Below are 26,035 nucleotides of genomic sequence, written 5' to 3' on the forward strand. Positions count from 1 at the left end.
ATACAGACCCTACACACACACTAGGGTTCTCAATAAACTACCAAAAATCTCACTTACAACCAGCGCAGATTCAACAGTATTTAGGAGCCACATTAACTACCCAAACAGCACTTGCTGCAAGCCCAAGTCCACAAAGGGTACAATCAGTCCACAATATGTTACCACAAACCGAGCCAAACCAACAGTACACATTCAAATTTGTCATGAAGCTGTTGGGCATGATGGCATCATGCATCGCCATTGTCCCCAATGCAAGACTAAACATGCGGCCCCTACAACAGTGTCTTGCAAAACAATGGTCACAGGCACATGGTCAACTTCAAGATCTAGTGTTGATAGACCGCCAAACACACATCTCGCTGCAGTGGTGGAATTCCACAAATTTAAACAAAGGGTGGCCATTTCAAGACCCTGTGCCTCAAGCCACACCTACAACAGATGCATCAATGATTTGATGGGGAGCACACCTCAACAATCACAACATTCAGGGACAATGGGACAACAAACACAAACAATTTCACATAAACCACTTAGAATTGCTAGCTGTATTCCTAGCACTCAAAGCCTTTCAACTTCTTCTTGTTCACAAAAACATTCTCATCAAAACAGACAATATGACTAAAATGTACTGCCTAAACAAACCGGGAGGAACCCACTCATCACAAATTTGTCTTCTAGCACACAAAATTTGGCATTGGGCAATTCACAACAACATTCACCCTGTAGCACAGTACATTCCAGGGATTCACAGTCAATTAGCAGATGTTCTCAGCTGGGATTATCAGCAAACACACGAGTGGGAAATTCACCCCTACGTACTCCACAAGTACTTTCGCCAATGGGGAACACCAGACATAGATCTATTTGCCACCAGCCAGAACACAAAATGCCAAAGCTTTGCATCCAGGTTCCCACACCCTCTATCCAAGGGCAATGCTCTATGGATCAACTAGTCAGGGATATTTGCTTACGCTTTTCCCCCTCTCCCGCTCATTCCATTTCTGGTCAACAAACTGCGTCAAAACAAACTCAAACTCATACTTATAGCGCCAACGTGGGCACGTCAACCATGGTACACAACATTGTCAGACCTATCACTAGTACCACACATCAAGCTACCAAACAGGCCGGATCTGTTGACACAAAACAAACAACTGATCAGGCACCCAAATCCAGCAATACTCAATCTAGCACTTTGGCTCCTGAAGTCTTAGAGTTTGGATATCTACATCTTCCACCAGAATGTATGGAAGTAATTAAACAAGCAAGAAAACCCACTAGCATGCAGTGCTATGCAAACAAATGGAAAAGGTTTATCTTTTACTGCCAATCCAAACACATAACACCTCTTTCCGCATCCATACAAGACATTGTAGGTTACTTGCGTCATCTACAAAAAGCAAATTTAGCTTTTTCATCCATTAAAATACATCTCACAGCTATTTCAGCCTATTTACAAAATATACAAAACAAGTCTCTATTTAGAGTCCCTGTCATCAAAGCCTTCATGGAAGGGCTAAAACGTATCATACCTCCAAGAACACCACCATTGCCTTCATGGAATCTCAATATTGTACTCACACGGCTTATGGGTCCACCGTTTGAACCCATGCACTTGTGTTAGATTCAATATCTAACGTGGAAAGTAGCATTCCTCGTTGCAATCACTTCATTACAAAGAGTTATTGAAATACAAGCATTCACTATTGAAGAACCCTTTATACAAGTACACAAACATAAAGTTGTACTTCGCACAAACCCTGAATTCCTACCTAAAGTCATCTCACCCTTTCATATAAATCAAACAGTGGAACTTCCAGTCTTCTTCCCACAGCCAGACTCAGTAACAGAAAGAGCGCTCCATAAATTAGACATTAAAAGAGCTTAAATGTATTACATTGACAGAACAAAATCATTTTGAAAAACTAAACAGTTATTTGTCGCATTCCAAAAACCACATACTGGTAATCCTATCTCAAAACAAGTACTAACCAGATGGATAGTAAAGTGCATCCAAACCTGTTACCTAAAAGCTAAAAGTCAGCTATTAGTTACACCAAAAGCACACTCCACCAGGAAGAAAGGAGCAACAATGGCATTTCTAGGAAATATACCAATGACGGAAATCTGTAAAGCTGCCACTTGGTCAACACCCCACACATTTACCAAGCATTACTGTGTAGATGTGTTAGCAACACAACAAGCCACAGTAGGACAGGCAGTGCAAATAACATTATTTCAAACAACTTCAACTCCTACAGGCTGACCACTGCTTATGGGAGGAAAACTGCTTTGTACTCTATGCATATCATGTGTATCTGCAGCGACACATGCCATTGAACAGAAAATGTCACTTACCCAGTGTACATCTGTTGGTGGCATGTTCCGCTGCAGATTCACATGCGCCCTCCCCGGGAGCCTGTAGCCGTTTAAGTTACACTTGAATTTGCACATATGTATATATATCTCTATTCCATTTGAATGGGCATCTCTTTCTTTACACTCTATCACTCCTACCTTACCCTTTGCGGGAAAACAATCTAAGATGGAGTCGATGCCCATGCGCAATGGAGCCGAAGAGGAGGAGTCACTCGATCCCGTGACTCGAAAACACTTCTCTGAAGAAAAACAACTTGTAACACTCCGAGACCAACACTAGATGGCAGGACCTGTGCATAGCATGTGAATCTGCAGCGGAACATGCCACGAACAGATGTACACTGGGTAAGTGACATTTTCCATATCTATATATATATATATATATATATATATATATATATATATATATATATATATATATATCAATTTTCTATGTGGGTCCGGTTTTCCTGGGGGCTGATCACAGCCCCCAGGAAAACCACACATGCATTGACAAAAGTGATATATACATACATATCTATCTATGTATACATATATATCAATATAAATATATCTATGTAGATAGATATATCTATCTACATAGATAGATCTATATATATATATATATATATATATATATATATATATATATATATCTTTTTAGTAGTTGTATGGTTTCCTTGGGGGCCCAAAAAAATGATTGCCCCCTGTCAATTTCTTTTTTATATTTAGCCGCAAGGCCGCTTCCTCCTCCGATGGAGACAATAAAACAGTGACGCGCTGACATCACAAAGGGGCAGGTGGAGACACTGAAGATCTTAATTGTCTCCCGGGGTATTTTTAGACAAACAAAATCCTCTGGGATGATGCACCTGAGGATTTTTTTAACCCCCTCCCTGGTGTCGGCCACTGGTCGTGATGCGCACCAGGGAGGTAGTGTGGGCATCAGCCAGTGGCCGACGCCCGCACTGTAGGGGTTAAAAAAAATAGGAAGAAGAATCTTCCTATTCTACTTGAATACTTCCCTTGTGTACTCATAGGGGGTTATTACAACTTTGGAGGAGGTGTTAATCCGTCCCAGAAGTGACGGTAAAGTGACGGATATACCACCAGCCGTATTACGAGTTCCATAGGATATAATGGACTCGTAATACGGCTGGTGGTATATCCGTCACTTTACTGTCACTTTTGGGACGGATTAACACCTCCTCCAAAGTTGTAATAACCCCCCTAGAGTCCTAACGAGAGGCTTACATCAGACTGGGAGGGGACATCTGACAGGGAAGCTAAAAGGGAGAATGATGAGAAGAAACCTTATTCAGATGAACTTTATATTATATCAGGCACTCCAATACAAGAGGCATCCTGAGCGGTCTTGAAACATTTATGATTGACTATTCCTTCAAATAATATTTTTTTTGTTTGCATAAAAAATAAAAAAGATTTTTGCAGTGCCAAGCAAGACCCTAATTTCTGGTGAATCTATCTTCACGCTTTACACTTGTGAAATGTGACTTTCAGCAGTCAAAATGTTAGCATTTAAATAGAAAAAAAGATGTAATGGCTTTGGTTATGTTTGCTTTTAGCGGGAAAGTATAAAACAAAACAGACTGGAATGTTTTTTCTTTGAGGAGAAGAAGAAGAAGATGCAGCAATGGTTACCTCCTTTTGGAGATAACCGTCCACGACACACTTGCGAATTCTATCCGACGTTTTTGAAACAACACTGTGCTATGTAGTAAATAGTATAGTATTGCAGTTTCAACACATTCAAAGTTTATAATGCCCCAGCAGTGAGGTAATTTGTAAGTAACATGTTGCGCAAACATAATGTTCACTAGTAGCATAGTTTATCACTGGGACCTGGGTCACAAAGCGAGCGAGTCAGCTTGGCAATGATTCATTTAAAACCAATATACTGGCTTTAAGGTGGAAGATACTAGAGATTTTAGTGTAAACTACTTGAATAAGGAAGGCAGACAGCCACATCTCACTCAACCTAAATGTGTTTAGCAGTTGCTAAAATAATATATAGTTCAATATGATTTTCTTGCGAATTATATGAAACGAAATATTTAGTACATATTGAAATTACCCTGGATGTTATTATGAAAAACAAAGGCAACCCATAATGGAAGAGGAACATTGGGCCACTGGCTAGAATGCTGAATGCGGATCCAGAAGATCGGGATCCGGGACTAATCACCCCACCCCCTTGTCGCCCAGTTACTAATTTTGTTGAAACTGGGAGCACCCACACATAACTGGTATTACAAAAATAGATCGCCATTTCAGATAGTTTAAATGAGATGTAAATTCTGTGATGAATTCATTCATGAATTTTCTCTCTCGCTCCACAGCGATCACTTCTTTTCATTGTTTAACCGTTGAACATTCTGGAGTTTAAACTGAAATCGGATGCTGCAGTTTCATCTCACACTGCTGGATACCTCCAGTCAAGTGGAAACTCCGTTTCACACGTGCAGGGATTTAAACTCACCTGCTAATTAAGAGATATTAATGATCCCGCCAGAGCAAAATAGAGGACAAGGGACAACCGGTTGTAGCATATGTGACATATGGAGCAGTCCTGCGATACCTTAACTCTGCATTAACCAGTGACTCTGGGTGATAACAATTATCTGTACGCCAAGACTACTGGCCTGCAGTAAATTAAACATTCTAATCCATTCACTGAGTCCCTGGTAGAGGTAACAAGAAAACAGAGATGTGAGTTGTAATAACAAGCTGCTAAGGCCCACTAATATCGACCAACTCATCACATATAATACATCAATGGATATATTTTGAGAGGGTCTACCTTGGTCAAATATAAGTCAACTTACATGGATCAAAAATGTAAATGTTGATGATACATTCAGAAGCCATGATTAGGAGTAAGTCGGTGTTTTCTGGGGTCAGCATTCCACGTTGTGTGGTATTACTGCACAGGGTAACTAATGAATGGGTGCATTGAACACCTCATCCTTTGTTAAATATCTGCAAGTCAGACATGATGGAGTTCAACAGTGGAAAACAGTGTGGTATTTACCATAACATGCAAATTTTGGTTAGTAAGCACCAAAATCACCATCTTGTTCCCCTGTTACTCAGAATATGTGGTAATTATCGATTCCAGTAAATACCGAACACTTTGGTGTTGGATTATCGCTTTCAAATCAGGCCACTCATAATCAGGCCCATAGCTTTAAAAATGTAGCTTCATTACGAATCAATAAAGTAATCCAGATGCAGCAATCAGTGTTATTGGAGGTGTTTCTAGTCCAGAATCGAAGAATGCTGTACATTGCGTTCACCTCTGTTTTCCCAGTTTCTACTTAGTTTTTGCTAGTTTGTGCACGTCCCGGATATTGCTGTACTCATTTGTGGCCTTTTGAATTCTCCATGCCCTGCAGTTACTCAATCTGATACACACATGCTACTTTTTCAACTAATCCTCCAAACTGCACTGTCCCATATTAGCCATGCACTATGTCCTCCACAGCTCTACTCTCTAGTACATGGGTACTCACAAACTTTTTCTCGGGGGCCAAAATTGCAGTATGGTTTGCGGCCGAGGGCCGCACTGAAGTGACAGCGGGGGGCGGGGTTTAGAGGGGGCGGGGCTTAGAGGGGGAACAACCACCCCACCCCCTTTTTCAAAACAATGCCCCTACCCCAGTAACACACACAGCGCGCACACATACAGCGCCATCTGCTCTCACCCCTACCCCAGTAACACACACAGTGCGCACACATACAGCGCCATCTGCTCTGACCCCTACCCCAGTAACACACACAGCGCGCACACACACAGCGCCATCTGCTCTCACCCCTACCCCAGTAACACACCCAGCGCCATCTGCTCTCACCCCTACCCCAGTAACACACACTGCGCCATCTGCACACAGCGCCATCTGCTCCCACCCCTACCCCAGTAACACACACAGCGCCATCTGCTCTCACCCCTACCCCAGTAACACACACTGCGCCATCTGCACACAGCGCCATCTGCTCCCACCCCTACCCCAGTAACACACACAGCGCCATCTGCACACAGCGCCATCTGCTCTCACCCCTACCCCAGTAACACACACTGCGCCATCTGCACACAGCGCCATCTGCTCCCACCCCTACCCCAGTAACACACACAGCGCCATCTGCACACAGCGCCATCTGCTCTCACCCCTACCCCAGTAACACACACAGCGCCATCTGCTCTCACCCCTACCCCAGTAACACACACTGCGCCATCTGCACACAGCGCCATCTGCTCCCACCCCTACCCCAGTAACACACACAGCGCCATCTGCACACAGCGCCATCTGCTCTCACCCCTACCCCAGTAACACACACAGCGCCATCTGCTCTCACCCCTACCCCAGTAACACACACTGCGCCATCTGCACACAGCGCCATCTGCTCTCACCCCACCCCAGTAACACACACACACAACGCACACACACAGCGCCATCTGCTCTCACCCCTACCCCAGTAACACACACAGTGCGCACACACACAGCGCCATCTGCCCTCACCCCTACCCCAGTAACACACACTGCGCCATCTGCACACAGCGCCATCTGCTCTCACCCCACCCCAGTAACACACACACACAGCGCACACACACAGCGCCATCTGCTCTCACCCCTACCCCAGTAACACACACTGCGCCATCTGCACACAGCGCCATCTGCTCTCACCCCACCCCAGTAACACACACACACAGCGCACACACACAGCGCCATCTGCTCTCACCCCACCCCAGTAACACACACAGCGCGCAAACACACAGCGCCATCTGCTCTCACCCCTACCCCAGTAACACACACACACAGCGCACACACACAGCGCAATCTGCTCTCACGCCTACCCCAGTAACACACACTACATTAAAAACAAATAAATAAATAACCCAAGAGCCTTACCTGACTCAAAGCACTGTAAAGATGCCACAAATGTGGAACAGCAGGCAGGCAGGCGGGCAGCAGACATGGAGCCGTTGACAGGAAGCAGACGACCAAAGCCCCATAAAAGTTAGCTGCAAGCGCTGACTTTTATGGGGCTTTGGCTTCCAGGATCGTCAGGGCAACGCCATAAACAATGGCCGCCGTATGTAAACATAGAGGAGGGCCGCGGGAGCATGCTCCCGCGGCCCTCCTCTATGTTTACATACTGCTGCCATTATGATGTGGCGTTTGGTGTGCGTCTCGCGGGCCGCCAAGCTAGGTCCGTGGGGCCGCTGGCGGCCCGCGGGCCGTACTTTGAGTACCGTTGCTCTAGTAGCTTCTGAGAGAGATGACGTACATTAAATCAGGTAGACTGAATACTGTGAAAAGTAGCTTGTGCCAAATATCAGTAATAGCTGAAAGCTATATTGCATCTTACATCGAGTGTTTACTGCGGTTTAGTAATTACTGAATGTACATGCAGAATAACCATGTGTGTGTTTTCTAGTGTGTGGTAAATTGTTTATATTGACTGCTTGACGTGCAGTGAATTAAATCAACGAACCAACAGTGAAGCATGGATATTACAGGTTCCCATGAGTTGTCCTCAGAACCCTAACACCAAAGTCTCCATTTGGAATCTAATGTACTCCATAGCTCAACTTCAGCTTCACCATGTACCAAATTGGAAAGTAGAGGAAGGGGAGGCAACCTGCGCAGGTTTTAGCAAATATGTATGATACACTGGGTGGATCTTTAATTGGCCAGGCAGAGATACATTTTCTTACACTGGATACATAATTTTATCAACTGGAAAGGGATCAGTATATTTTCGATGTAAATGTATCTCAACATTTTAAGAATAACATAAATGATGTAGTTTGCAGCCCAAACCATGGACAACCCAACTGTTGAACTTTAAATGTGGGACCTGTTCACTTATTTCTCAGAATTATTACAGATTAGCAAAAGTAGAAGAGATCACACATTTTTGCCCTCGGACTATCAGCCTTTCAAGAGGGTTTGGCTAAAGTAGTTGATCCCCAGATACAGGTGAAGATTTGCACAATCATGCAAAGAAAATTGTTGACAGTTTATGAGAAATATGTGGGAGAGAAACATCTGTACACTAAGACTCTTTGTTTTTAGCCCTCCACTAGTAGGATACAGGTGCCAGCAGACCCATGCAGATAGGGTGAATGTGAGTCCACATATGCAAAGTAGTCCAAGGGGAAACATCCTCAGAAAATTCTGTATTTGGAAGTTTCTTTATTCCCCGACAGTGGCACACTGCCTTTTAAATGGCATGCTTTGTTGGAGAAGATGCATTATTCCAAAAACTGCCCAACCATTACTGTGCCTATTGTGTAGTTTGAGATAAAAAGCAACGATGTGCTTAGGTGCTTAATGAAAGTAAAAGCATACTAACAGAAAAGGCGTGAAAGACCTGCTTTGCGCTTAATATCAAAATTATATTGTTATAAAAGTAAGTCTTAACTTTTTAATTCACTGGAATGCTACAAACCTGATGTTCAGAATAAAACAGTGATGTTTGATGGTTCTTTGTTTTTCTTTTTTTTTTAAAACTGAATAACGATGACTAGAATGTTTCTTAGTGGTTTATATAAATACAAAATTAAAGGAACGGTTTAGGGCGCTAAATGTCAATATTCTCACATTACTGTTGCTACAATATTCAGAACCACTCATGCTTGTACTTAACTGTGTTCAAATCTGTTTAATTGCAGATGAAACCTGGGTTGGAGTTTACACAGTCAAGGACTGTTACCCAGTCCTGGAAACCTATACCAGAAATTACAGCGTGACCACCGCCACCCGCTTCTTTGATCTACAGCTGGGCATAAGTGACCCTTCTGTGTTCACCCCACCTTCTAGCTGCCAGACAGCGATGCCAAGCAAGATGGAATATGGCTGCTGAAAGAGAAAGCTGACAACTAAAGATTGATACAGGAATTGGAGTAAATGTGTTAATTCTTTAAATATTGTGAATAACTGTTATGAAGATAGATTTATCTGGGAAAACATGAGGTTTTACTTGCTTTAAAGTACTGGAATACACGATTTCTAGTGTTTGCTGGCTGTGTTGTAACGAAACTGTTAAAAGCAGAGTCATCTCAGAAATTGTAGTTTGTAAAAAGTTAGTTACTAACAATTGTTAAAGTGGCTTTAGATTTAGAGTATGCCAGAGAGATATTGCCATCTTAATGTAGGGCGAATGGGTATTTCTTGGCCACTTCACAGTGACTTGGAATTTTTGAAATGCAGAACATTTGTGTTATTTTTGTTACTTCGTTTGCACATTTATTTTTTATGTTTTTAGATAGAGTATATGTTCGTTAATAAAGCCAAAGGAAGCTTGGTGTGGGTTAGTTCCTCTTTGTTTTTGTTTATAAATAGTAGTATAGTAATTAATTATTGAACAGAGAATTAAGTATTGCCTGTGCCTGACATTTGAAAAAATATTGGTTACACTAATTTTAGATGGTTGCCGTAAACAGACTCCAGAATATCGATTATCTAATAAGCATAGCATGTCACCATGATTAAAATTGTCTTTATTGTTTATTCCTCTGGGATGATAATCACATTTTGTAACTAGCAATGTATGACCCCCCTTTGTATTTTACCTGTTTAACATTTTTTTCTATATAAAGGTCTAACTTTTTGTATTTTATTTCTGCCAAATGTATCCAGTTTAGGGAGAGACAGAGTGTATGCACCATGTCAGTGGTTTCCAACCTTTTAATTTCTGTAGACCCCCACTTTATCATTATTGGAACCTGGGGACGCCCTCACCAGTCATTACTGAAAACTGGGGACCTAATGTATTAATATTATTTAGTTTACTAAGCAGTTGCAGACCCCCTGAGGAGGCTTCACGGACCCCCAAGGGGTCCCCGGACCACAGGTTGGGAACCACAGCACTATGTCGTTTCACTTAGTTAAACTGCATTGATTAATTTGTCTTTTGCAACGTGTTCCTTACATGTTTATGTCAATGCCTTCCTTCGACTCATGCAGAGAGATCAATAAAAGCTTTCTCGCACACCTGGAACGATTGAGTCTGTAATTCATTTATAAACAATTACAATCGAATAGTTAGTGCTTCTAATTTTCTCTCTCCAGCGTGCATTGATATCGACATACAATGTCATAAAACAGAAAGCTCTGTAGGCCCTAAAGTTCGAACTGCATTTTAGTGGCGAAGTATATTAGCATTTGTGAATAACTTATATTCAAGAAATCGAATTGTATAAGACATTGGAAAGTTCTTATTAGCATTTGTCTTTTCCCAGCTAAAATGAACACGAGCAACCATTGGAAACAAGCATTTGCAATGTAATGGGTCTTGCAATTGCTCGAGTTAGAGCTGTTAGCTTTGTAAATTCCCAACATTACTTTTCTTGCCACATAAACTGAAAAAGAAAGTTAAAACAGTTGACATAAGCGAGCCGATTCAAAGTGCCCCGCCTGCCAAAAGCGCGAAGGAGAGACACAAAAGTAAAAAACTTTGCTCGCTGTCAGACATTTCGGCAGACTTGCAATTATCCATGCAACAGGGTCGATGGTCAAGGCAGTAACAAAACCGCCCCAAGCAGAGACAAACATAAAGCATTTACCAGTGATAACAAAGTGTTAGAAATGGGGTTTTTGGTTGGCAGTCAGGTTACCCTCTGTCCAAGCAAGATCCCTCACTCTAGTCAGGGTAAGTCACACACAATCCAAAATCAGCCTGTGCCCACCCTCTGGTAGCTTGGCACGAGCAGTCAGGCTTAACTTAGAAGGCAATGTGTAAAGCATTTGTGCAATAAATCATACAATACCATAATATAGCACCACAAAAAATATACCACACCGTGTTTAGAAAAATATATAATATTTATCTGGGTATTTGTAGGTCAAAACGATCAAAGATGCAATATGAATTTGTAAAGATATCACTAAAAAGTGATATAAAGTGTCTTCATTCTTTAAAAAGCAAACAAAGGGGGTCATTCCGACCCCGGCGGGCGGCGGGCGGAAACCGCCAAAAGACCGCACCGCGGTCAAATGACTGCGGCGGTCATTCTAACTTTCCCGCTGGGCCGGTGGGCGATCTCCAAAAGATCCCCCCAGCGGGAAAGCCACTGCAAAGAGGAAGCCGGCTCCGAATGGAGCCGGCGGATTTGGAGGGGTGCGACGGGTGCAGTGGCACCCGCCGCGATTTTCAGTTTCTGCAGAGCAGACACTGAAAATCTTTGTGGGCCCCCAGGGGCCCCACAACACCCGTTCCCGCCAGCCTGGTTCTGGCGGTGTAAACCGCCAGAAACAGGCTGGCGGGAAGGGGGTCGGAATCCCCATGGCGGCGCTGCAAGCAGGATTCCCTGGGCCAGGGGTAAACCGGCGGGAAACCGCCGGCCCAGGAAGCACAGCCAGCCTGTTGGCGGTGCTTCCTCTGCCCTCCACCCATGCGGTTTCAAACCGCCAGGGTCGGAATGAGGGCCAAAGTCTCTTTCAAGCACAAAGTACCTGGTTTGGAGTGGGAAATCTCCGTAAAGGGGCTGCAGAAGAAGAGATACATGGAAAAATGATGTGTGTGTCGATTTCTCCCCAGCACACACGGACTTGCGTCATTATTTTTCACGCGGAGAAGTCGTGCGTCGTTTTCCGGCGCGCGGACAGTCTCTTTCTGTGGGTCGCGGGGATTACCAGATGTCCCGGGGTCTGTGCGTGGATTCTCCTGCTTGTTTTCTGGCTGCGCGTCGTTCCACGGGGCTGTGTGTCGAAGTTTCGCTATCACGGCAGGCGTCGCGTCGATTTCCCCTCTGGAAGTCGGGCGGCGTTGTCCTTGCGGGGCCGTGCCTCAAAGTTCCGGTCGCCCCGAAGGCGTCGCGTCGATCAGCGTCGGTTTGTGGCGTTTTTCTCGCCACGGAACAAGCTGTGCGTCGAAAGTTTCGACGCACGAAAAGTCCAAATGAAAAAGAGAAGTCTTTTCGGTCCTGAGACTTCAGGGAACAGGAGGCAAGCTTTATCCAAGCCCTTGGAGAGCACTTTTACAGCCAGACAAGAGTTCAGCAAGGCAGCAGGCCAACAGCAAGGCAGCAGTCCTTTGGAGAAAGCAGGCAGGTGAGTCCTTTGAGCAGCCAGGCAGTTCTTCTTGGCAGGATGTCGTTTCTGGTTCAGGTTTCTTCTCCAGCAAGTGTCTGATGAGGTAGGGCAGAGGCCCTGTTTTATACTAAATTGTGCCTTTGAAGTGGGGGTGACTTCAAAGAGTGTCTAAGAAATGCACCAGGTTCCCTTTAGGTTCAATCCTGTCTGCCAGGGTCCCAGTAGGTGTTGTGGCAGTCCTTTGTGTGAGGGCAGGCCCTCCACCCTCCCAGCCCAGGAAGACCCATTCAAAATGCAGATGTATGCAAGTGAGGCTGAGTACCCTGTGTTTGGGGTGTGTCTGAGTGAATGCACAAGGAGCTGTCAACTAAACCTAGCCAGACGTGGATTGAAAGGCACAGAAAGATTAAGTGCAAAGAAATGCTCACTTTCTAAAAGTGGCATTTCTAGAATAGTAATATTAAATCCGACTTCACCAGTCAGCAGGATTTTGTATTACCGTTCTGGCCATACTAAATATGACCTTCCTGCTCCTTTCAGATCAGCAGTTGCCACTTCAACAATGTATGAGGGCAGCCCCAATGTTAGCCTATGAAGGGAGCAGGCCTCACAGTAGTGTAAAAACGAATTTAGGAGTTTTACACTACCAGGACATATAACTACACAGGTACATGTCCTGCCTTTTACCCACACAGCACCCTGCTCTAGGGGTTACCTAGGGCACACATTAGGGGTGACATATGTAGAAAAAGGGGAGTTCTAGGCTTGGCAAGTACTTTTAAATGCCAAGTCGAAGTGGCAGTGAAACTGCACACACAGCCCTTGCAATGGCAGGCCTGAGACAAGGTTAAGGGGCTACTGAAGTGGGTGGCACAACCCGTGCTGCAGGCCCACTAGTAGCATTTAATCTACAGGCCCTAGGCACATATAGTGCACTCTACTAGGCCATCCAACTCGGAGTCACCACCCTGAGGTTGAACAATTGCCTGGCACACCAGGACTTCCTGGGGGGCACACTGACCCCCCACCAGGTCAGAGTTTAACCTCTGAACCTGGCCATCCAACCCAGAGTCACCACCCTGAGGTTGAACAATTGCCTGGCACACCAGGACTTCTTGGGGGGCACGCCTACCCCCCACCAGGTCAGAGTTTAACCCCTGAACCTGGTTATCCAACCCAGCGTCACCACCCTGAGGTTGAACCATTGCCTGGCATCCCAGGACTTTCTGGGGGGCACACCTACCCCCCACCAGGTCAGAGTTTAACCAATGAACCCGGTTATCCAACCCAGAGTCACCACCCTGAGGTTGAACCATTGCCTGGCATGCCAGGACTTCCTGGGGGGCACCCTCACCCCCCACAAGGGACACACCGTCCCAAAGGGCCACGCAAGAGTCTGGTTGGCGCAGATCTCCTGACCTCTGCCCATCCGGCAGAGTCTGGATCTCCCCCAAACCAGAAACGGTTTCACCTAGGTCATTCCTGGGGGGCTCTGCTCTCAGAGCTGACCCCTGACTCTCCAGGTCCCCCACTGGGGTCCGCAACCCCCTCTCAACCCTCTGTCTGGACTTCTGCACCCCCTCACTAGGAGTGGTACTGCCAGACACCAGAACTGTTGGGATGCTGGCTACAGTCACCCCCCAAGTTCTTCTGACACTGCGGGGCTTCCCTCAACAGGTGGCCCTATGGTACAGGGTAGGCTTCCCTCCTGGCGTCCCCTCATGGAACCCTCTAGAACCTGGGACCTACCTGGGACACTAAAATCCTCTCCCACCTCACTTGGTTGGGAAACACCTAGACCACTCCCTTCAGGAGCACCCCCAAATGCCTCTTCAGACTCTCTGGTATGCACCCAGAAGTCTGCCTCCATTGTAAGCTCCCTGGGGTCAGAGAACTCACACTCCACCTGGTGTTGGGGTAGTTCTGGAAAATAAGGACCAGACATATGCTCTCCAGCAATTACATCACTCTGCCCTTCGCATGTATTAACCACAGCACCCTTCACCCAACCATCCAGTGACTCGGCCTTGAAAAAGCACTCTACATCATCCTCCTGAGACTGGTGAGACAGTATCTGACTGTCCCTGACACTCAACCCATACTCTTCTGGGATGTCTCCACACTCTATATCCAGGACGTCCACCAGGGGAGAACCCTTTTCCCTGTCACTCTCTTCTAGTGCCAGTAAAGTGTCCCTCCCCCAGTAGGAATATGACTCCCTATGCCAGTTCCCCAATCCTTCTCAGGGACCCTGTGCATAACGGGAACTACCTCATACCCTTGAACCGCCTGGAGTGTGTCAACTCCCTTCTTCAAGTTGGGCACCACATCTCTGGGCTTGTGCCCTTCTTCAGCAGTACTGGATGCAAGATTTTTGCTGCCACCATCTGAACTGGACTCAGCCTTCTCAGCTCAGCTCTTGAGCTGCAATCCTTTCTTCTTCCAGGGTTAAGGCTCTTGCTGCCTCAGCCCTTTCAATAAAGTTATCTAGCTCCTCCAGATCTCGCTCTCGAGCAAGGGTATATTCATCTTTCACTGGTTCTCCTTCCCCATCTGAGTAGTCTTCCTCCTCATCTGAGAAGTCCTCCTCCTCATCTGAGGAGTACTTAGTCATTTGGTTTTTTGCTGCTTCTTCCTCTGCCCACCTTTCTTCCCCCCAGGTTATGTAGGTATCTAGCAGTTCCATCTTAGTAGATCTCCTTGATATAGGAAGGCCCCATTTTCTGCAAAGCCTCCTTAGGTCAGCCTTAGTGAGGTGTTCAGTAGGCACAAAGAATGACACACAGTAGATACCCATTCTCAATCTGATAAGGTATCACAGCCAAAAAACAAAATCCAAAGTCCAAAATATCAATAATATATCCAGGAGGACATCAAAGAACCAAAAGCAAAAAGATGAAAAATCAAGTTGACCTTCAACTGTGGGTAGGTAGTGAAATACTTAGCTACTGTATGTCACTGCACAAACACAAGTCCTATCCTCACCGCTGATCACCAATGTTAGAAATTGGGTTTTTGGTTGGCAGTCAGGTTACCCTCTGTCCAAGCAAGAACCCTCACTCTAGTCAGGGTAAGTCACACACAATCCAAAATCAGCCTGTGCCCACCCTCTGGTAGCTTGGCACGAGCAGTCAGGCTTAACTTAGAAGGCAATGTGTAAAGCATTTGTGCTATAAATCATACAATACCATAATATAGCACCACAAAAAATATACCACAGAGTGTTTAGAAAAATATATAATATTTATCTGGGTATTTGCAGGTCAAAACGATCAAAGATGCAATATGAATGTGTAAAGATATCACTAAAAAGTGATATAAAGTGTCTTAAGTCTTTAAAAAGCAAACAAAGGTGGTCATTGCAACCCTGGCGGACGGTGTTAAAGCAGTGGTAAACCGCCAACAAAGACAGCCACTTTAACACTCCGACTGCCACGGCGGTACAAACAAACACCGCGGCGGTAACCGCCAACAGACAGGCGGAGGACAAAGTACCACCCACAGTATTACAACAGTCCTATTCGCCACCTTTTCCGGGGCGGATTCACCGCGGATAAAAACACGGCGGAAACAAGCATTACGAATGAAAAACGCTAACCTCTACACACTCCACGAGGAAGGAGGACACCATGGAGCCGGAACTCCATATTCTTCCTGCGATAGTCTTCCTGCTCCTGTACCAGGAGCACAAACGCCGGCGGCGAAGACCGCGGTGAGTACTGCACCTACGACACAGGGGAGGGGGGAGGGAAAAAACAGGGACACACACACGCAACACCCCCACCTCCCCCCCACACCCACTACAACACACACACCAATGCATATCTATACATTACAGTTACACCCCCAACCCCCCCGGAAAAATGCAAAGACTAAAGGAAATGAGTGTAACCATTGTAATATATCAAAATTCAGTAAGCAAAAATATACATATATACACTATTAACAAAATATACACCATGATTAATAGTTCAGGTATTGCACCATTTATAGTCCGTGGACCACTGGGCCCAAAATGCATGGGCGAGGCCCACACACGTTACCAGATCAAAACAGAGAGAACACTGCTGGGGCATCAGATAGAAATGCAACAGGAACCTCGGGGAAAGGAAGGGGGGGCACCTCAGCCGGATGAGTGCACAACGCCAGCTCCACGAGGGGGCTCCATGCCCATTGATGTATCCTGGGGAGTGCAAAGCCACAGTCTCTCAAGTCTCTACAGTGGGTGGTTTGCCCACTGTACCATCCTGGGGAGTGCAAAGCAACAGTCTCTCAAGTCTCTACAGTGGGTGGTTTGCCGACTGTACCATCCTGGGGAGTGCAAAGCCACAGTCTCTCAAGTCTCTACAGTGGGTGGTTTGCCCACTGTACCATCCTGGGGAGTGCAAAGCAACAGTCTCTCAAGTCTCTACAGTGGGTGGTTTGCCGACTGTACCATCCTGGGGAGTGCAAAGCCACAGTCTCTCAAGTCTCTACAGTGGGTGGTTTGCCCACTGTACCATCCTGGGGAGTGCAAAGCCACAGTCTCTCATGTCTCAACAGTGGGTGGTTTGCCCACTGTACCATCCTGGGGAGTGCAAAGCCACAGTCTCTCATGTCTCTACTGTGGGTAGTTTGCCCACTGTACCATCCTGGGGAGTGCAAAGCCACAGTCTCTCAAGTCTACAGTGGGTGGGTTGCCCACTGGACCATCCTGGGGAGTGCAAAGCCACAGTCTCTCAAGTGGATAACAGTCTCCACTGGTTCTGGAGGGGGACTGGTGCCCAGAGTGCTTCATCCTGTGAAGGACAGAGATAGTGGATGCATGTCTCCACTGGTTCTGGAGGGGGACTGATGCCCAGAGTGCTTCATCCTGTGCAGGACAGAGGTAGTGGATGCATGTCTCCACTGGTTCTGGAGGGGGACTGGTGCCCAGAGTCCTTCATCCTGTGCAGGACAGAGGTACTGGATGCATGTCTCCACTGGTTCTGGAGGGGGACTGGTGCCCAGAGTGCATCACTCACCCTGTGACGGTCCCTGTTGCGTCAGTGCCCCTGCCACTCATGGGCTTGCGGTGCTTGAGTTGGCGGTCCTTGCCCTCTTCAGCGGTGCTTGAGTTGGCGGTCCTTGCCCTGTTCAGCGGTGCTTGCCCTGTTCAGCGGTGCTTGACTTGGCGGTGCTTGCCTTGTTCAGCGGTGCATGACTTGGCGGTGCTTGCCCTGTTCAGCTGTGCTTGACTTGGCGGTCCTTACCCTGTTCAGCGGTGCTTGCCCTGTTCAGCGGTGCTTGACTTGGCGGTGCTTGCCCTGTTCAGCGGTGCTTGACTTGGCGGTCCTTGCCCTGTTCAGCGGTGCTTGACTTGGCGGTCCTTGCCCTGTTCAGCGGTGCTTGCCCTGTTCAGCGGTGCTTGAATTGGCGGTCCTTGCCCTGTTCAGCGGTGCCTCCCCTGTTCAGCGGTGCTTGCCCTGTTCATCGGTGCTTGACTTGGCGGTGCTTGACTTGGCGGTCCTTGCCCTGTTCAGCGGTGCTTGACTTGGCGGTCCTTGCTCTGTTCAGCGGTGCTTGCCCTGTTCAGCGGTGCTTGACTTGGCGGTGCTTGATTTGGCGGTCCTTGCCCTGTTCAGCGGTGCTTGACTTGGCGGTCCTTGCCCTGTTCAGCGGTGCTTGCCCTGTTCAGCGGTGCTTGACTTGGCGGTCCTTGCCCTGTTCAGCGGTGCTTGCCCTGTTCAGCGGTGCTTGACTTGGCGGTCCTTGCCCTGTTCAGAGGTGCTTGCCCTGTTCAGCGGTGCTTGACTTGGCGGTGCTTGACTTGGCGGTCCTTGCCCTGTTCAGCGGTGCTTGACTTGGCGGTCCTTGCCCTGTTCAGCGGTGCTTGCCCTGTTCAGTGGTGCTTGACTTGGCGGTCCTTGCCCTGTTCATCAGTGCTTGCCCTGTTCAGCGGTGCTTGACTTGGTGGTCCTTGCCCTGTTCAGCGGTGCTTGACTTGGCGGTCCTTGCTCTGTTCAGCGGTGCTTGCCCTGTTCAGCGGTGCTTGACTTGGCGGTCCTTGCCCTGTTCAGAGGTGCTTCCCCTGTTCAGCGGTGCTTGACTTGGCGGTGCTTGCCCTGTTCAGCGGTGCTTGACTTGGCGATCCTTCATTGCCCAGCTGGGCTGGGGCTGGCGGTCCTTCATCGGTCAGCTGGGCTGTGGCTGGCGGGGCCCTCCTGGGCAGCTGGGCTGTGACTTGGCGGGGTCCTCCTGGGCAGCTGGGCTGTGGCTGGCGGGGTCCTCCTGGGCAGCTGGGCTGTGGCTGGCGGGGCCCTCCTGGGCAGCTGGGCTGTGGCTAGCGGGGTCCTCCTGGGCAGCTGGGCTGTGGCTGGCGGGGTCCTTCTGGGCAGCTGGGCTGTGGCTGGCAGGTTCCTCCTGGGCAGCTGGGCTGTGGCTGGCGGTGGCCTCCTGGGCAGCTGGACTGCGGCTGGCTGGGTCCTCCTGGGCAGCTGGGCTGTGGCTGGCGGTGGACTCCTGGCCAGAGACGATGGAGCTGGCGGTGGCCTCCTGGCCAGCGGGAATGATGGCGGTCTTCTCCGCCGTGCTGCTCCTCCCAGACTTTCCGGGTTTCTTCTGCTGCTTCCCCACCTTGGGAGGAGTCACAGCTGAGTCCACACTCCCCCCAGGACCCCTGTGAGCGGCTTGGCTGGCTGGAGTCTTCCCCCTCTCCCACCGGGCGCTGGCCAACTTCTGGTGCTTCACGGGGGGACTGGCAGTGCTGTGGCTCCGTGGCACACTGGCTGGCCAGGTGGCCAGTGCACTCCACATACCTGTGACAACAGGCACCACTGGTCCGGAGATTTTGTGGCTGAGGAGCTAGTTCGGGACCTATGAGTTGGACGGGGGTTGGTGGGAAATAGGTTAAGGGTGGACAGGAAAAGTTGTTTGGAGATACTGGGACGGGTAGCTGGAGGGAGTTTGGGAGTGGAGGAAGAGGTGGTGGTTGTAGGAGGTGTACGTTTTGTGGCTTTGGGTGCAGGTGCATGCGCTGGAGGCTGTTGTGAGGTGGATCTATGTTGGGTGGGTGTGTGCCTGCGTTTGTGTATCTTGGGAGGGGGCGTCACAGACACACTGGGAGAGGACACGGGACGTGTGAATGGTAGTAGGGGTGGTGAGTGCACGTGAGCGGGGTGTGGTGGTGGGTGTGCTGGTGCGGGACGTAGTGGCTGTAGTGGTAGTGCATGCAGGTGTGAGTGGAGACAAGACTGGGAGGGAGGAGGGAGACGAGGAGGAGGGGGACACAGTGGAGGCAGTGGATGTTGGTGTGTCTGTATGTGTGTGATGCTTGCGTGAGTGCCTGTGGGATGTGTGGTGCTTATGTTTGTTTGAGCTTCCCTTGTGTGGTGAGGTGGGTACAGGCTGGTCTCATGGTGTGCTTGGGATAGGCAGAGGTACAGGGGATTGGGTCTGGGTGGAGGAAGTTGGAGGGGGGAGGCTAGAGTCAGGGACAATGGCTGCCATCAGTGCTGAGGCCAGAGTTTGAAAGGTTCGATGAAGGGCCGCCTGACCAGAATGAATGCCCTCCAGGAATGCATTGGTTTGTTGCAACTCCCTTTCTACACCCTGGATGGCATTCAGAATTGTAGACTGCCCAACAGTGAGTGACCTGAGGAGGTCAATGGCCTCCTCACTGAGGGCAGCAGAGGTGACAGGGGCAGGGGCTGAGGTGCCTGGGGCGAAGGTGATGCCCACCCTCCTGGGTAAGCGGGCATGGGGCGAAGGCTGAGGGGCTGCTGGGAGGGCGGTGCTGGTAGGGGGGGTGGCAGCTGTACCTGTAGTAGTGGGGGGCACAGATGTTGCCACCACCACAAGGGAGCTCCCATCAGAGGACGAGTCCATGTTGCTGGTTGCAGCTCCAGTCCCCTCCGTGGTGCTCCCCTCGCCCTCTGTCCCACTGGTGTATTCAGCGTCCGTAGTGTGGCCCTCCATGGCCATGTGGGATGCAGCTCCCTCGTGCTCCGGTGCCACTACTCCTCCGCCTGATGATGCTAATGCACACAAGAACAGGGAGACCACAAAAAGGGTGGGGGGGAAACAGAAGAAAGACATGTTGAGTGCATGGCTTACCGCTACCGTTGGCGGACAAGACAGACACAGCAGCCCCCTTCACTACGCCGCGCTCTTGGGCTCTACAGTGCAATTCCTGTGAAATGGCCTACAAGGCTATGGACGACATCTGCACACATAGATGACACAGGTGCATGAATAGCTGTACTTGGCACTCTACAGAGGTGGGGTGGGGGGCCACAGGGCCATGCCTTACGAAGGGGCCTAGCCTACGGAACTCGCCCAGGCCTAGGGAAACCCACAGCCCTCCTCCCCCACCCAGACACCTCCACTGCGCGCAAAGTAAGCTGAATGAGAGTGTACTCACCCCCTTGTGTCTGCTGTGATGCCCTCAAGCCCCCATCCAACTCCGGGTAGGCCACCGCCAGGATCCGGAACATCAGGGGGGTCATGGTTCGACGGGCTCCCCTCCCACGTTGGGAGGCCATCCCCAGCTGAGCCTCCGCCGTCTTCTTGCTCCAGCGGCGAATGTCCTCCCATCTTTTAGGGCAGTGGGTGCTCTGTCTGTGGTGGACCCCCAGGGTCCGGACGTCCTTGGCGATGGCACGCCAAATATCCTTCTTCTGGTGGGCGCTGACCTACATGAAATGTACAGGGGTAGAAGAGAAGTCATTACCAACTGCGCCGTCAAAGTGAGTGGCCCCCATCCCTACCCTTGCCATGTGGCATATGCACCCACCGTCTTTCATGCACTCAGAACTCTGCCCCTTCCTTCTTACAACCAGCCCTCTCCACACAGGCATACCCCATACTACATGCTCCCTGTGTACTTACCTCTTGGTCTGGCGGACCGTAGAGTAGCGTGTACTGGGGGAGGACCCCATCGACGAGCTTCTCCAACTCCTCCGATGTGAAGGCAGGGGCCCTTTCCCCAGACGCACGAGCCATTGTCTCTTCCAGACCGAGGTCACAGCAGCACTTGCAGTGTAGGCCCTCTTCTGTCGAAGATCAGGTATTGAGTGACTCAACAGATAGAAAATGGCGGTCACGTCCGCGGCGGTGCGTACTATCACCGCCGGCGTACATCGTCATTGGCTCCTGCGGCCCATAGGGTCCAATGTTAACCAATGCAGCATTGCGCTGCGGTCTTCGACCGCCTACTGCGACGGTGTACAACTCCAGCGCAGTTACCTCACATCCCATTGTCCCACTTTACAGGTCAGTCAGCCGCCATTTCAGGGGCCCACATGGCCTAATTACCAACTGCGTCACACATACCTAGGCCTACTCTCAACACACATACAGGCCAGATTTTGTGTATGAATGGTGTTCTGTGTAGACTGTGGTTACATACCGCTGAATTGTTTGACTCTGTGCTCGCTGTTGTCCTTCATAGGCACCGTCCGCTGGGACATGTGAGGAGATTGCGGAATCCTCCGGTGTACCGACCGCTGGTGGACCTGTCGACAATGGAGGAGCGACATTTGATAATCACCTACAGGTTTGACCGTGCCACAATCCAGGAACTGTGTACCCAGTTGGAGGCAGACCTAATGTCAGCAATCCGCCATCCCACAGGAATCCCCCCTCAAGTGCAGGTGCTGTCAGTGCTCCATTTCCTTGCAAGTGGGTCATTTCAAACAACTGTGGCCATGGCATCAGGGATGTCCCAGCCTATGTTTTCCAACGTATTGTCCAGAGTGTTGTCTGCCCTGCTGAAACACATGCGGAGCTACATCATTTTCCCTCAGGTGGAGGACTTGCCTACAGTGAAAGGTGACTTCTATGCCCTTGGACATATCCCCAACATCATAGGTGCCATTGATGGGACCCATGTGGCTTTGGTCCCCTCCCACAGGAGTGAACAGGTGTACAGGCACCGGAAGAGTTATCATTCCATGAATGTACAGATGGTATGTTTGGCCGACCAGTACATCTCCCATGTGAATGCCATGTTCCCTGGCTCAGTGCATGACGCCTACATCATGCGGAATAGCAGCATCCCTTATGTGATGGGTCAACTCCAGAGGCACCGTGTGTGGCTATTAGGTGACTCTGGTTACCCCAACCTGTCATGGCTACTGACCCCAGTGAGGAATCCCAGGACAAGGGCAGAGGAACGCTACAATGAGGCCCATGGGCGGACTAGGAGGGTGATCGAACGCACCTTTGGCCTCCTGAAGGCCAGGTTCCGGTGCCTCCATATGACATGTGGATCCCTATTCTACTCACCAAAGAAGGTGTGCCAGATCATCGTGGCCTGCTGTATGCTTCATAACTTGGCTTTGCGACGACAGGTGCCTTTTCTGCAGGAGGATGGTCCAGATGGCGGTGTTGTGGCAGCTGTGGAGCCTGTGGACAGTGAGGAGGAGGAAGCAGAGGAAGAAGACATGGACAACAAGGACTCAGTCATCCAGCAAAATTTCCAGTGAAACACAGGTGAGAATACATTCCTGCCTACTACATGTACTTTTACACTTCTACCTCTGTCCTATCTGTCGATTTCACCCAGTGTATGGTCACTGCGTTGTCACTTTCCCTTACGGTTTCACAGGTGTGGGTCCCAACGTGTGTCATCTGCTTAGATTCCTCATGGACTAGAGCTGTGTGACATAGGTATGTTGACATTACTATTTCCTGAGAATTTTGTCACTGTAATTGCAAATACACTATTTCAAAATCACAGACAGACTCCAGATCTTTTGGTGCTTTAGGTGTGTTTATTTACATACAAAATATTGGAGGGGGAAGTTAAATGGTGAGGGGTGATGGCGGAGGAGTGTCCATGGCAGAGTCCAGTCTATTAGTCTCACAGGTGCATTGCCCATATGGGCATAGGAAGTGGAGCTGGGGCAGTTTCAATATGGACAGGGTGACAAAGTGGGACAGTGGGATGGCAATCAGGGTGGTCTCATTTCTTGGCAGGGGTCTTGCATCGTTCTCTGTCTTGTTCCTAGATCTCAGGGACCGTTTGCGGGTGGTTCTCCCTCTGCAGGGGGTGGGGTGCTGGTGTGGTGGTCCTGTGGCGGGGCATCCTGTCCACTAGTGCTGGTGGAGGTGGTGGGCAGTTCATCGTCCATGCTAGTGTCAGGGGCCCCTTGTAGTGCCACAGTGTCCCTCCTGGTCTTGAGTATTTCCTTCAGCACCCCTACGATGGTGCCCAGGGCGGAGCTGATGGTTCTGAGTTCCTCCCTGAACCCCAAATACTGTTCCTCCTGCATGCGCTGGGTCTCCTGAAACTTGGCCAGTACCTTTGCCATCATCTCCTGGGAGTGGTGGTATGCTCCCATAATGGAGGAGAGGGCCTTGTGGAGAGTGGGTTCCCTTGGCCTGTCCGCCCCCTGTCGCACTGCAGCCCTCCCAGTTCCCCTGTGTTCCTGGGCCTCCATCCCCTGGACCGTGTGCCCACTGCCACTGCCCCCAGGTCCCTGTTGTTGTTGGGGTGGTGGGTTATCCTGGGTTCCCTGTAGTGGTGGACACACAGCTGATTGACGTGTCCTGGGGACGGAGGTATGGGCCCGCTGGGTGGGTGCTGTGCTGGTGTTTCCAGAGGGGGGAAGGTCTGTGGTGGCCTGTGCCTGTGTGAGGGGAACCGACTGTCCCGAGGCCCACGATGGTCCGGGCTGGTCATCTAGATCCAGTTGGACAGAGCTGCTGTCATCACTGTGGGCCTCTTCTGTGGGTGGAGTGGAGATGTCTGGACCCTCCTGTCTGGTGATGTTGGGTAGTGGTCCTGCAGGGATGTAAAGGCATGATTATTGCATCTGTGTGTGTCATGGTGTATAATGGGTGGGTGAGCGTGTACCCCAGTGCTTGCATTCCTGGGTGGGAGCTTGTGTGATGATGGTTTAGGGGGGTGTATGGGTATGTGCAGTGGGCATGCTTTAGTGATGGGTGTCCATGCGTTGGTGTTGCATGCAGGGCTTGGTGTTGGGATGGGTGGTTTGTGATATTGGTACATTTGTGAGGAGTTGGAGTGATAGGGGTGGGGGCGAGTGTGGGGGTATGTGATAGCATGCAGGTAGGGTGGGGGATATGGTAGTTAAAGGTTTGACTTACCAGAGTCCATTCCTCCACCGACTCCTGCGAGGCCCTCAGGATGCAGAATCGCCAACACCTGCTCCTCCCATGTTGTTAGTTGTGGGTGAGGAGGTGGGGGTCCGCCGCCAGTCCGTTGAACCGTCTGGTGGTGTCTTGAGACCACAGAAAGCACCTTCCCCCGAAGGTCGTTCCACCTCTTCCTGATGTCGTCCCGATTTCTTGGGTGTTGTCCCACTGCGTTGACCCTGTCGACTATTCTTTGCCATAGCTCCATCTTCCTTGCATGGTGTGCTGCACCTGTGATCCAAATAGCTGTGGCTCTACCCGGATGATTTCCTCCACCATGACCCTGAGTTCCTCCTCCGAAAACCTGGGGTGTCTTTGCTGTGCCATGGGGTGGTGTAGGTGATGTGTGGGGTGGTGTGTGTGGTGTTAAGTGTGGTGATGTGTAGTTGTGTGTGGTGTTTTGTGCGTGGAAGTTGTGTGGGTGATGGTGTTGTGTGCCTGTGGATGCTAGTTTGTGGATGGTGGTGTCTCTCTCTGGCCTTCTCTCTGTAATATCGGTCGTAGGGGTTTGTGGGAGATGTGGGTGTGTGTTTTATATTGTAATGGGTGTGTGGGAGTGTTGTGTGTATCAGGTGTGTGTATTTTGAATTGTCCAATGTGGCGGTGTTTTGTAGAAGTGTGTGTATTTTGAGTGCGGCGGTGTGTACCGCCAATGGAATACCGCGGTTGAAAGACCGCCACGTGGATTCGTCTGTCGTGATAGTGTGGGTGTATTTCTGTTGGCGTGACGGTGGAGGTTTTGTTTTCGCCAGTTTATTACTGACCTTTGGTGTGGCGGATTTGTGTGGGTGTCTGAATTTTGTCAGATTCCGAGATGTGGGTCATAATAGCTGTGGCGGTTTTCCTCGGCGGTGTGTTGGCGGTCTTCTGCACGGCGGTAAGTGGCTTTTACCGCCAATGTTGTAATGAGGGCCAAAGTCTCTTTCAAGCACAAAGTACCTGGTTTGGAGTGGAAAATGTCCGCAAAGGGGCCGCAGAAGAAGAGATACGTGGAAAAATGGTGTGTGTGTCGATTTCTCCCCAGCACACACGGAGTTGCGCCGTTATTTTTCACGTGGGGAAGTCGTGCGTCGTTTTCCGGCACGCGGACAGTCTCTTTCTGTGGGTCGCGGGGATTACCAGATGTCCCGGGGTCTGTGCATGGATTCTCCTGCTTGTTTTCCAGCTGCGTGTCGTTCCGCGGGCTGTGCGTCGAAGTTTCACTCTCACGGCAAGCGTCGCGTCGATTTCCCCTCTGGAAGTCGGGTGGCGTTGTCCTTGCGAGGCCGTGCGTCGAAGTTACGGTCGCCCCGATGGTGTCGTGTCGATCAGCGTCGGTGTCCGGCGTTTTTCTCGCCGCGGAACAAGCTGTGCGTCGAAATTTTCAGCGCACGAAGAGTCCAAATGAAAAAGAGAAGTCTTTTTGGTCCTGAGACTTCAGGGAACAGGAGGCAAGCTCTATCCAAGCCCTTGGAGAGCACTTTTACAGCCAGACAAGAGTTCAGCAAGGCAGCAGGCCA

The 26,035-nt window shown here is 49.5% G+C and overlaps 1 protein-coding gene across 1 annotated transcript in view; it reads left to right on the plus strand.

Moving 5' to 3' along the window:
- EPDR1 (ependymin related 1) overlaps window positions 1–10,383 on the plus strand; it is a 148,842-nt gene extending 138,459 nt beyond the window's left edge. Inside the window, exon 3 of the mRNA XM_069215638.1 lies at window positions 9,056–10,383. Coding sequence (XP_069071739.1) covers window positions 9,056–9,246 — 191 coding nt within the window. The 3' untranslated portion in view covers window positions 9,247–10,383. The remainder of the gene's footprint in view (window positions 1–9,055) is intronic.
- The last annotated feature ends 15,652 nt before the right edge of the window (window positions 10,384–26,035 follow it).

The sequence above is a fragment of the Pleurodeles waltl genome, chromosome 2_1, assembly GCF_031143425.1.
Source record: "Pleurodeles waltl isolate 20211129_DDA chromosome 2_1, aPleWal1.hap1.20221129, whole genome shotgun sequence".
In the NCBI taxonomy this organism is placed as follows: Eukaryota; Metazoa; Chordata; class Amphibia; order Caudata; family Salamandridae; genus Pleurodeles; species Pleurodeles waltl.